The sequence below is a fragment of the Rhinatrema bivittatum genome, chromosome 9 (genome assembly GCF_901001135.1).
Source record: "Rhinatrema bivittatum chromosome 9, aRhiBiv1.1, whole genome shotgun sequence".
Classification (NCBI taxonomy): domain Eukaryota; kingdom Metazoa; phylum Chordata; class Amphibia; order Gymnophiona; family Rhinatrematidae; genus Rhinatrema; species Rhinatrema bivittatum.
The window spans coordinates 6,736,513-6,749,194 of NC_042623.1; the positions used below are offsets into that span (position 1 = coordinate 6,736,513).

General features: G+C 45.6%; 1 protein-coding gene across 1 annotated transcript in view; it reads right to left on the reverse strand.

The window, feature by feature from the left end:
- Nucleotides 1–12,682, reverse strand: part of SEMA3D (semaphorin 3D) — a 263,507-nt gene that overhangs the window by 50,331 nt on the left and 200,494 nt on the right. The window contains exons 11-12 of the mRNA XM_029615995.1: nt 7,396–7,540; nt 5,305–5,527 (exon numbers count right to left, since the gene is read on the reverse strand). Of these exons, the coding sequence (XP_029471855.1) occupies nt 5,305–5,527; nt 7,396–7,540 (368 nt within the window). The remainder of the gene's footprint in view (nt 1–5,304; nt 5,528–7,395; nt 7,541–12,682) is intronic.

Here is a 12,682-nt window from a genome sequence, read left to right on the forward strand (position 1 = left end):
CCATTTGCAGGTCATCAAGACCCTCCTGGTTCTTCAGCCTGAAACACCCCCCCCCCGACCCCCCCATCCACTCAATTACTTCACAATAAAAATGTTTAATATGGCTTATGCCGGATTATGATCAGCTGTAAATACATAAGAACCTGCCATACTGGGTCAGACCAAAGGTCCATCAAGCCCAGCATCCTGTTTCCAACAGTGGCCAATCCAGGCCATAAGAACCTGGCAAGTACCCAAAAACTAAGTCTATTCCATGTTACTGTTGCTAGTAATAGCAGTGGCTATTCTCTAAGTCAACTCAATTAATAGCAGGTAAGTGCAAGTAAGCTGCCCAGTCTGGACACACAAGTCTCTTATAAAATAGCAAAGTACAGGCGTAAATGTTGGTCCCATTCATGGCCCCTCGACTTCCCCTTTTTTACTTGTGTATAATTGTGCACGCACTCTGTTTACGTGTGTACGTTTGATCTTTATGAAATGGCATATACATGGGTGCCTGCTCTTTACATGCGTACATACTAATATTTCTGCCTACAACCTTTTGAAAATTCACCTTTATGCGTCCAAAGTTCCCAAAATAAGCAGAACAAATGCACAGTTTGTACAGAATGTAAACATTTTCTCACAGATCTGAAAACGACTCAAATGAACCTTTTTTCCACGCACATCCCTAGATGTATGAATAGCTGTTTAATGAAATATGGTTTCCTCTGAGGCCTTGGTGTTTTCCCCCCGGATGCAGCACCAGAGCACATTCTGCTTGCTCTGAGCCCCAGCTGAACTGCGATGGAGCCCCAGAAGCTCGAAAGGAGCTCAGGGTATTGGGGAACGAGCAAGAGCTTTCCAATCCCCAGCATTTCTTTGTAAGGGTCTTCAGCAGATGGTTTTACTACTTTTGGAAAAGTATTTCAGCTAAGGACACTTTTGAGCCGATCAAGTTGAAGTGTGTGGTGGCAGTCACAAATACAGACCGAATATTAGGAATTATTCAGAAAAGAACAGAGAATAAACTGAAGGATCTCCTCTGTATCAATCCACGATGCGACTGCACCTTGAGTACTGGGTGCTTTTCTAGTTACCCCATCTCAAAACAGCCATAGCAGAATTAGTAAGACATAGAGGAGGGCAACCAAAATGATAACGGGGATGGAACGGCCCCCCCCCTATGAGGAAAAGCTGAACAAGTTCAAGCTCTTCAGTGTGGAGAAGGAATATGCTAAAGGATTATACAATTCATGAGTGCAGTGGGGCAGGTAAATCCGGAACAGCTATATTACCCTTTCAAATAGTGCAAGGACTCGGGAAAAGGCCATGAAGTAGCGGATTTAAAACAAATCCGAGAAAGTATTTTTTTCACTCAGTGCACCATCAAGCTGTGGGATTTGTTGCTGGAGGACGTGGCCTGTACGTCATAGCTGGAGTTTGGACCAATTCCCGGAGGAAAGGTCCGTAAAACCATTCTTAGGCAGGTAGACGTGGGAAAGCCACTGCTAAGCCCTGGGAGTGAGCAGCAAGGAATGGATCTGCCGGGCACGTTGACCCTGTCTGGCCACTGTCGGAGGCAGGTTTCTGGGCTTATCGGACCCTCAGTCTGACCTAGTCTGGCGCTTCTTACGTTTTTTTGAATTGATACAGTTGTTTAGATTAAATAATCAAAAGCAAATCTAAGAAAACGTACTGTAGGAAAAACGTGATTAAAACAAGTGTTTCGTACCAACCTGAATGCAAGTCTAGTTATTTTAGATAAAATTCTTTCCATGTCAGTTCTTTACAGTTTTCCAGATCTTGTATTTAAGCTTTCTGCCAGGTTTTGTTAAACTAAATAAACTCTTGCATATTTCGCAAGACCTCTCATCATAAACCAACCTTTGGGTCTGAGTTTTGCTTGCATTTAATGCTAGACTGACATCTACTGGGTTTAAAGTATAACACAACTTCATAACTTGCAACGGGCTCTGTTACTGGCACGACATTGTCCCATCTAGATGTGACCTTCACGTTCTTCCCATTGCCCTTCACGCACAGTAGACGCATCTTCGGAAAGATTAAACACTTAAGTTTTGCTCCAAATGTGGGTTTTTTGGCAAATTAATAGTGCATAATCTTTAAAAAAAAAAAAAAAAAAAAAAAGGATCTCTGCAGAGGTAGTCACAGCCACTGGCGTAAAAATAGCCAGTGTTGGTGTGGCAAGTGAGCTACCATGGGGAATTCACTCGTGCAAGCTTGAGAATCTCTTCCCCTGGGTCTGAGAAGAGATGGCGCGTTGACTTAAGCCAGGGAAATCCCTCCCTACATCTCGAGTTTTCCATGGATGCCAATTGTAGATAAAGGCAGGAGAGAATGATAAGGAGGTGGAGCTATTTGTTTACCATTTATCCTTCATAAAGCTGCCGTCCTTATTACTCTGCTACCACCCAGCAGCATCCCAAACCCTCAAACTGTGAGTTGAAATTTAATGCATCACAGTGTCTTACGTCAGGTAAGACAAAAGCTCTACATACTCCCATTTCATCTTCCTTAATACCCATGTTTTACTGTCCCAGGACCCCCGTGCCTCTAGAGCTGGCTCTTCGCTTGCAAAAGATCAAAACAGAGCAACTCTTTCTGTGATTCTAGGCCTGTCTGGGTTAGGATCCCTGGAGCTTGCTGTTTGAGTTGGCTGATTGTAAAGATCCCCCAGTGGTGTTTTCCCTGGAGTATCGAGCACTGCGGGTCTGCAAGTCCATGGTGGTAAAATGCCACTGGGAAAAGTAGTGCCGACGAGCATCCCGATTCTGCACCATGCAAAGGCAGCCTCACATCCCAGTGCCGCAAAGTCACCGGGGCTCCCCCTGCCAGAGTCTCAAACCCCTGGACACCCCCAGAGGCAGCAAACTGGTAAAAGCTTTTCAAAACATGTTTTAAAGTTCTGTATCAGAAAACGCCATCCCCTGGAACTCTTTTTCTGCCCTGCCCACCTCCAGAAACCCCCCCCACCCCAGCTCTTCCCTAAAATCCCCTGATGTCTGAGGATGCTAAGAGGACCCTCTAGCCTCCTGCTCCAGCCACGTAAGGGCAAAGGTCAGCCTGAGGCTGGCTGGCGCCATTTTGACAATGGCGTGGACAGTGCTGGACACCTGGGTGCACTCCGTCAAGCACTTAGCACCAGGGGGCCCAAGGAGAGAGAAGGAGTTCTGGGGGGGCCACTGTTGCAACTTTAAAACCTTTTACCCTCTGGGAGAGATGGGGTCTCGTCAGACCTCCAGGAGTATTTATATCGCCATGGGGTAGGGTGGGGTGGGGGTGAGGGCAGGCTGCGCCAGCCCCTTTAAGAGAAGGCCCGGAAGTATCAGGAAGCCACTGCATTCGTTTATTGCTTAGTCTCGGGGGATGTTAGGGAGGGACGCCTCTCCAGATGTGTTACAAATATGTTATTTCTTTAATATTCCACCTTTTGGTACTTTCAAAGCAGACTACGTCAGGTACTGGAGGCATTTCCCCGTCTCCCGAGGGAGCACAGCCTCAGTTTGTACTCGAGGTAAAGGGGAGTAAGCAACTTGCTGCAGTCACGAGGAGCAGCAGGGAGTGGGATCTAAACTCTGGTCGCCCTTGTTTACAGTTTGCTGCTCTAACCACCAGGCTACTCCGCCCTCGGCCGGCCGCTGTACTCTGAGTTATTGCAGAATATGCTCACCCACAAGAACACACAGTTCAGCAACATCTCCCTGGAGGGAAAGTAACAGACCCAAGGGACACTAATCCGCACTATAACAATAGTGCCTGAGTGTCATCAGCCCAAACGATCTAAGCCGCACCATTTCACAACCAAGTGTGAAGGACACAGCACAGATGACGCACCAGCACCCAATCATAAATCCATGCGGTTTCAGCCCCTGTCGCCAAGGACCCGTGTCCTTATTGCTGTAATGACTGTCGCACTTAACACTTTACTCGGCCGTCCTATCTGAGAGGCCAGGGGTTGATTGGACCTGGAACTGATCTTCAGAGCCAGAGTGAAAAGTGGAGAAAGCTTGCACTGCCTGTTCTATGGAGAAATGGCCGTTTATTCCAGGTGCTGACAGTGCAATCTAACTGGGAGAACTAAATCGAAGGGGGTGACGAAATTGCTTTATTTCATACTGGCCCAACTCATCAATTAATGGCCCACTCAGAGGACCTGATTAGCTGGAGCATCTACTCCACCACATAAATCCCCTCTATTTAAACATATATATGCAGATGTCAAAAGTTTAAAGCAGCCCCTCTTCTGTGGATCCCGAACGGAGAAGAGGAGTAACCTGGAGCTATCAGGGGAGTCTCCCACTGAGCCTCTTTCTGGCTTTAACAGGCCGATACAGTACAGTGCGCTCCGACGAAGCGCACTGTTAGCCGGCATCTGGACGCGCGTTTTCGACGCGCTAGCTTTACCCCTTATTCAGTAAGGGGTAATAATGCGTCCAAAACGTGCGTCCAACCCTCCCGAACCTAATAGCGCCCGCAACATGCAAATGCATGTTGATGGCCCTATTAGTTATTCCCGCGCGATTCAGTAAGTAAAATGTGCAGCCAAGCCACACATTTTACTTTCAGAAATTAACGCCTACCCAAAGGTAGGCGTTAATTTCTGCCGGCACCGGGGAAGTGCCCAGAAAAGCAGTAAAAACTGCTTTTCTGTGCACCCTCAAACTTAATATCATGGCGAAATTAAGTCGGAGGTCCCGAAGAGTAAAAAGAGTTAAAAAAAAAAAAATTTGAAATAGACCCGCGGCTCGCGGGTTGAAAACCGGACGCTCAATTTTGCCGGCGTCCGGTTTCCGAACCCGTGGCTGTCAGCGGACTCGAGAACTTACACCGGCAAAATTGAGCGACGGCTGTCAAACCCACTGACAGCCACCGCTCCTGTCCGAAAAGAGGCGCTAGGGATGCGCTAGTGTCTCTAACGCCTCTTTTTACCGCCGGGCCTAATTTAAATAAATTTATTTACTGTATCGCGCGCACAGGAGAGTGGCCTGTGCACGCGCTGGGAGAGCGGGCACTCACCCGCTCTCCCGCGTTTTTTACTGTATCTGCCCGTAAGTGAGTCACTTCGCCCTCCATTGTCTCAGATTTTGTGGGCTGATTTACTAAAGGCTTTTCTGTCTCCATGGGAAAACTGTAAGTGAATTAGGCTCAGCCTTTTAGGACCTCTGGTACAGGGGGAATAGCTACGGTGTGTAATTATAACTGTCTGTGAGCACAGGTTTGGAAAGGTGCGTAATTATTGTTTATTCTGACATTCTTCTGACAGATCCTTCCAGCACCGGGACAACAGAGCTATTCATTTACCTGTTCCAAGAAACATGACATCATATTGACCATCTTCTGCCACCACGTGGTCAACCACAATCTGGGTCAGCTTGTAGTCCTCATTCAGTCGCGTGAACACCGGTCTTCCAGTGATGGGGTAAACTGACTTGTACATCAGGGGATGATGCCTGACAAAGTTAACAACTTCGTCTGGAAAGTCCTTGGTAGATTTAATTAGCGGGTCGTATGTTCTGCTTGGGCACTGCAAACGGGTAAAATAAGACAAAAAATGAGAATAGAAACCACTGCAGACTCTTGTGCATGCTAGAAAAGTTGGACTCACAGTCAGCAAGATGGCTGCATGCCTGTTTATAATCGGAACGGAAAAATGAGAGATTCTCCTGGAGTTTGCTGTTTAAAGACTTTTAAGAAGTCAGCCTGGTGTGAATGGCAAAATAACATTTTAATTTCTTCTCACTGGGAAAGTTGCAATTTTAATGAAAGCAGGAATGTTGAGAAATAAAAACCGAAATGTTTAACCTGTAGATATGGGCAAGACTAGCGGCAAACTCAGCCTCTACTACAGTAACCTTGAATGAGACCATCTCTTTCAGAATGTGGCCACCGCATGTTTCCATGTCTAGGGGTATACCTCCCTCTGCTGGTGGCAATAAAAACTGCACCACTTCTGATACCTTCTAACGCAGCAGGAGCATCTCTCAGGCCTTTTGCACTTTCCTCTCTTCCATTAATTATAAAGTTTCTGACGCCTTCCACTCAAACACATTTGAGATCTTTACACCCTTCTAGGCATCAGCTCAAATTCCAGGGCTGCCAGATTAGCCTGTGAAAGTTCAGATCTTAGTAGATTTCTAGAGCAATATTTAAAATCATCACGATTTCCCTGTGTGCTCAGAAGCTTAAGAAGGTTTCACTAAGTAATCAGGTCTGCTGATTCGTGTTCTCACCAGCGTGTCTTTAGCATTTATACCTTGTGGTCTTTGCTCTTACGCTGAGGAGTGCGTGGGGTTTCTTTAGTGTTTATATCTTGTGTTCTTTGCTCTTACACTGAGGAGTGCACCAGGCGTGAACAAGAGTACGCGGGATTTCAATAGATAAGCGCATAGCCGCGCATATCCATTAAAATCCGGGATCGGCGAGCGCAAGGCTGCCGATTTTGGGCAGCCTGCACGTGCCGAGCCGCGCAGCCTGCCTCCGTTCCCTCGGAGGGAACTTTCTTTCGCCCTCCCCTCACCTTCCCCTCCCTTCCCCTACATAACCCACCCCCCCCGGCCTTATCTAAACCCCCCCCTACCTTTATTGCCGGATTTACGCCTGCCAGAGGCAGACGTAAATCTGCACGCGCCAGCGGGCTGCTGGCGCGCCATCACCTGATCCGGGAGCTGTTCCGGAGGGCGCGGCCATGCCCCCAGGCCGAAACCACGCCCGCTGCGCCGCCCCCAAAATGTCACGTCGCCCACACCATGCCCCCAAAACGCCGCGTCACGACCACCACGCCCCCTGGCACGCCTCTCCATGCAAGCCCCAGGACTTACGCGCGTCCCGGGGCTTGCGTGCGCCGCCGAGCCTATGCAAAATAGGCTCGGCGCGCACAGGGGGGGTTTGGGGTAGGTTTTCGGGGGGTACGTGCGTATCCTACGCGCGTACCCCTTTGAAAATCTACCCCAGTGTGTGCTAACTCCCTTTAGCACGCATTAACATGAACTACGAATTTTTAAAAAATTTCGGAAAAATTCCGTTCATTTTTCGTTGCCGCGAACCATGATGAATTAGACAAATTTTGTTGAAATTGTCTAATTCGTAAAAAACGAATGCACATCTCTATCATTTAATTTTATCTCTCTTATGCAGAATTTCCAAAAGAAATGCTAAACAGCACAAGCCCCAGTGCAGATCCCTGAGGCACTGTACTAATGCCCTTAGTTTTATTCTGACCTTACACCTTATTCTGAAACTCTGGCCCCACCTGGCAACCCTAGGTGAATATCTTGTGCTGTTAAAAGTAATAAAGAGATCATCTGAGTAATGACAAACCAGAATTAAATGCAGTCTCCACCTCCATATGCAACCATGGAAACAAACGATTTTGATGATGAGGTGAATACATACTGTACCAGGCCGAGGGTAGGGAATCCTTCCTTCATACTCCACCCATCGATGGTCTGGACTTTCCTTGTGTGCGTAGGGGCCATTGAACACTGTTCTGATATCAGCCATGCTGTACACACAAACAGCAGAGCCCTTAAATATAGAGCTGGAAAGAAAGGGAGACTTTCAAATAATCCGTTCAGCAGATGTGAGGAGCCAGAGTAACACAACTGGTGGACATTTCACGCATCGTTCAGATATTCTAATAAACAGAGCATTAAACTGAAACGCCAGCTGCCAGCCACTAAAGGCAGAGTCTTCCATAGCATTTATTCTTCATTTGTGCTCTTCAAAAAGGTTCTTGTGTGCTTAATGAACCATTTTTGCTTATTTTATTGAGGGGGACCGGGTGCATTCAGGAGGGGCTACTCCAGGAGGACGTTCCTTGCAAGGCGGGGGGAGGGCATCTTGACCCTGAAGGCAGTGCTCACTGGGACTTCAGTGGAAACATAGGAATGTGCAATTATTTTAAAAGAACATGAAAGCATCATTTGTATCTTTGTGTGTGCGGTATAAAAAAGAATGACATTTTATTCTCTGTCACTAAGTCGCATTAGTGCGTGCTGTTATAAATGTATGAAGGAATGGAACGATGACATTTTATTCTCTGTCACTAAGTCGCATTAGTGCGTGCTGTTATAAATGTATGAAGGAATGGAACGATGACATTTTATTCTATGTCACTAAGTCGCATTAGTGCGTGCTGTTATAAATGTATGAATGAATGGAACGATGACATTTTATTCTCTGTCACTAAGTCGCATTAGTGCGTGCTGTTATAAATGTATGAAGGAATGGAACGATGACATTTTATTCTCTGTCACTAAGTCGCATTAGTGCGTGCTGTTATAAATGTATGAAGGAATGGAACGATGTCATTTTATTCTATGTCACTAAGTCGCATTAGTGCGTGCTGTTATAAATGTATGAAGGAATGGAACGATGACATTTTATTCTATGTCACTAAGTCGCATTAGTGCGTGCTGTTATAAATGTATGAAGGAATGGAACGATGACATTTTATTCTCTGTCACTAAGTCGCATTAGTGCGTGCTGTTATAAATGTATGAAGGAATGGAACGATGACATTTTATTCTCTGTCACTAAGTCGCATTAGTGCGTGCTGTTATAAATGTATGAAGGAATGGAACGATGACATTTTATTCTCTGTCACTAAGTCGCATTAGTGCGTGCTGTTATAAATGTATGAATGAATGGAACGATGACATTTTATTCTCTGTCACTAAGTCGCATTAGTGCGTGCTGTTATAAATGTATGAAGGAATGGAACGATGACATTTTATTCTCTGTCACTAAGTCGCATTAGTGCGTGCTGTTATAAATGTATGAAGGAATGGAACGATGTCATTTTATTCTATGTCACTAAGTTGCATTAGTGCGTGCTGTTACAAATGTATGAAGGAATGGAACTATGACATTTTATTCTCTGTCACTAAGTCGCATTAGTGCGTGCTGTTATAAATGTATGAAGGAATGGAACGATGACATTTTATTCTATGTCACTAAGTCGCATTAGTGCGTGCTGTTATAAATGTATGAAGGAATGGAACGATGTACACAGGAGAAGGAAATGATAGAACCATCGAAAATTCCAAATTTATTTATTTATTTATTTATTTAACTTCTTTTACTATACCGACACTCAAGACCAGGTCTTATCGTACCGGTTTACATTAGAACAAGGGGAAAAACCAATTAACGTATAAGTGGAAAAGAGAAAAGAGAAATGACACTAAACGATTTTTTAGCCATGTGTTCCCCATGGGACGGGGGGAGGGATGTTAGCACAATCTTTAGAGCAGCTTGGAGGTGATGAAACCCTTTCTCTTTGGAGAAGTTAGAATAGGAGATTTTGTGCTAGCTAACGTTGACGCTGCACTGTTTTATGTTAATGTCCGGACTAGTACCATTGCCTTCTGTAACATCCACATTCAGGGGCTGATTTTTAAAGCCCTACGTGCGTAAATCGGGCCTATTTTATAAAGGTCCGGTGACGCGCGTAAAGCCCTGGGACGCGTCTAAGTCCCGGGGCTTTACAAAAGGGGCGGGGCAGGGGCGGGAAAAGAGGCCTCCGGCACAGCAGCTATTTTCCGCTGTGTCAGAGAATTACCTCCAGGCAGGCGCAAAAGGTGAAACAACGAATTGGGGGGGGGGGGTGGTGTTAGGTTAGGGTTAGGGGTGGAGAGGCTAGGGAAGGGGTGGGAAGGTCAGGCTAGGGGGTAGGGAAGTTCCCTCCCAGGCCACTCCGAAATTGGAATGGCCTGGGAGAGAACGGGGGAAGCCCGCGGGCATCGGCGCACGCAGGGTGCACAAATGTGCACCCCCTTCTGCGCACCGACCCCTGATTTTATAATGTTATGAAACCGGGTGTACATGTGTGCGTGCCGGGTAGCGCGCGCACATGTACACCCGTGCGTATTTTTTTAAATCTACCCCTAAACTTTTACCGAATCATTTGTGGCACAAATAGTTTGCATTCACCCCCAAAGTGAGCAGAAATCCTTGTAAACATTTCTGCAACATGCGCAGATGGTCAGTAGCTAAGTTTCAAGCTTGAGCTAATTTGTGCGTATATAGAATACGGGGCTTAGAGTTCTCCATTTGCAACAACCCCTTTGACAGTCTTGCCTGTTTTCAAGATTTCAGAGTCCAGTGGGATTTTCATGTTTTCCACCTGTTTATATCCAATTTGATCCTCTCCATCTAGCAAATGCCAACTCAGACCTGAAAATACCCTTTCTTTAGAAAAGCAGATGGCACCATAACTCTTCAAATGAAACTTGGGAAAAGTGTTCAAAAAGTACTCGGTACCTAAATGTAGGGAGATTTTCAGCTGAAAATATGCCTAAATGTAAGTACAAGAAAAGGGACCTGGGAATTCATTTGTCTAGCGCCAGGCACCTACATTAGGTTGCGTTAGCTCCAGGCACCTATGTTAGGTTGCGTTAGCTCCAGGCACCTACGTTAGGTTGCGTAATCGTGAAAGTCACTGCTGCATCCCTAACTTTTTCCTTTGCTCTAACTCTGTTGATGTCCACATTTTAGGGACTTCTCAGCCTTAGTCAACTCTCAAAGTGGCTGATTCAGGTGCCTGGGATATATTTCAATGGTTATGGGAGTTAGATACCTTTGAAATTTTACTGAGGCTGAGAGCCTAATTTTAAGTGCCTAGTTTCAGTGAGAGTTATGATCTTATAAAGTGGGTGGCTATGGGGGTGGATTTAGCATGGGGAAATCATTAGGAACTTACCCCTAATTTTCAGCACTAACTACTTAATTTAGGATCTGAAATCTAGGCAAATGAATTGCTTGTCCCTAAATTACAAGTCCCTAAATTTAGGAGATTTTCAGTCAAAAATAGGCATCTAAATTCAGCTAGACTTCTACCTAAATTGAGGTTCCTAAATTGTAGGGATCAAGGCACTGAGCATTTTTTGAAAATTGATTTCTAATTTTCAAACGTGTGCAGCTAAAACATTTCAGAATTGACCCCTTAGATTAAACTGAGACATCCCACACTATTTCTAATATTTTAGTCTGGTCTAGAATGAGATATAGGTATAGAAAAGGCTTGAAATGCTTTTGGCTTAAGTGGACAACTGAGAAATGAATTTTGGCAAGGGTGAATCAGGAGTAAGAGCAATGGATCAGGCAGGCTTCTAAATAAAATTAGCAAATTACACCAGAGACCTCGATGTCTTTCTGGACACCGAACTTAACTTCTGAAAACATATTGCTCTAAAAGTTAGAGATGATTATAATAAACTTTGAACCCTCAGGCATTTAAACCTCTCTTATCCATAAATGAGTTCAGAGTCATATTAGAATTACTGATATTTTTCAACACAGATACTGTAATTACATATTACTTGGCCTTCCAACTTCCACCTTGCGTCCTTTACAAATATTGCAAAATTCAGCAGCAAGAATCTTAACAGGAAAAACAAAATGTGATCACATAACACAGGTAGTAATATCGCTTCACTGGCTCCCGACTGGCCTTTTCCACAAGCTCATCTATGGTGAGCAAACTGATTGGCTAAATGCAGCGTAGCACAAAGATATCTTAGGTCTGTCCGAGCCAGTGCCATATCCCTCGCAGGCCCTAAGATTTGGAATTTATTACCTCTACCCCTCCGCAGGCAGGGCCGGATTTTCAAAGCGCTACGCGCGTAAATCGGGTTACGCGCGCCGGGCCTATTTTAAAAAGCTTGTAAGTCCCGGGGCTTTTGTAAAGGGGCGGTCCAGGGGCAGGACGTCGGCGGGGCAGTCTGGGGGCGGAGCGGGGGTGGGGCCAGAGGCTTCCGACATAGCAGCCATTGCCATTGTATTGGAGGATCGCGTGCCGGCAGGCTGCTAGTATGCGCAACTTGCGCCTGCCCGGAGGCAGGTGCAAATGGTAAGACAAAAGTCGGGGGGTGGGGGTGGTAGAGTAGGGCGGTTAGGGGAAGGGGTGAGAAGGTCAGACTAGGGGGAAAGGAAGTTCCCTCGCAGGCCGCTCCAATTTTGGAACGGCCTGGGAGGGAACGGGGGAAGGCAGCTCGGCGCGCGTAAGGTGCACTATTGTGCACCCTCTTGCGTGCGACGACCCCTGATTTCATAACTTGCGCACGCCTGCACGTGCAAGTTATACAGTCGGGTGTACTGTATATGTGTGCACACCGGGTAACACGCGCACATGTACGCCCACGCGCACCCTTTTAAGATCTACCCCGCAATCTAATATGAAATCATTTGGATCAGGCCTGAAGGCCTGGCTGTTTATGAAGGCTTTTGAGGAATCAGATAAACTCTGAAACACATGAGATTTCTATATCACATTGCTGAATTGCTTCCTCCTTCTCCTGTGACCTGTAATATTATTTTAAATGTTATTTACTTCTTGTTTTTACAAGTGTTCTATACCTTTTAATAATTTTATTTTTTTTTAATAACTTATTGTGCCACGACCTTTTGTATTTATTAAGTAAGCCCGTCGTGATGGTTCTACCGAATGAGGGTACCTAAAACTGATAGATAAATACATAAATAAGTGAAAAGCCACTCCTGGGAGTTAAGACCATTACACCAACGCGCTCGTTTTATTTACACATTGCTCACTCCAAGTCCAAGAAAGAAAAGATCCAGTAACAAAGGGTGGAATTAGAGACCATGAAAATGTGGCAGAAGGATAGGGTCTGATTAAAAGAGAACTTCCAAGTGCACCTCGATGTCTCGCCCACACATA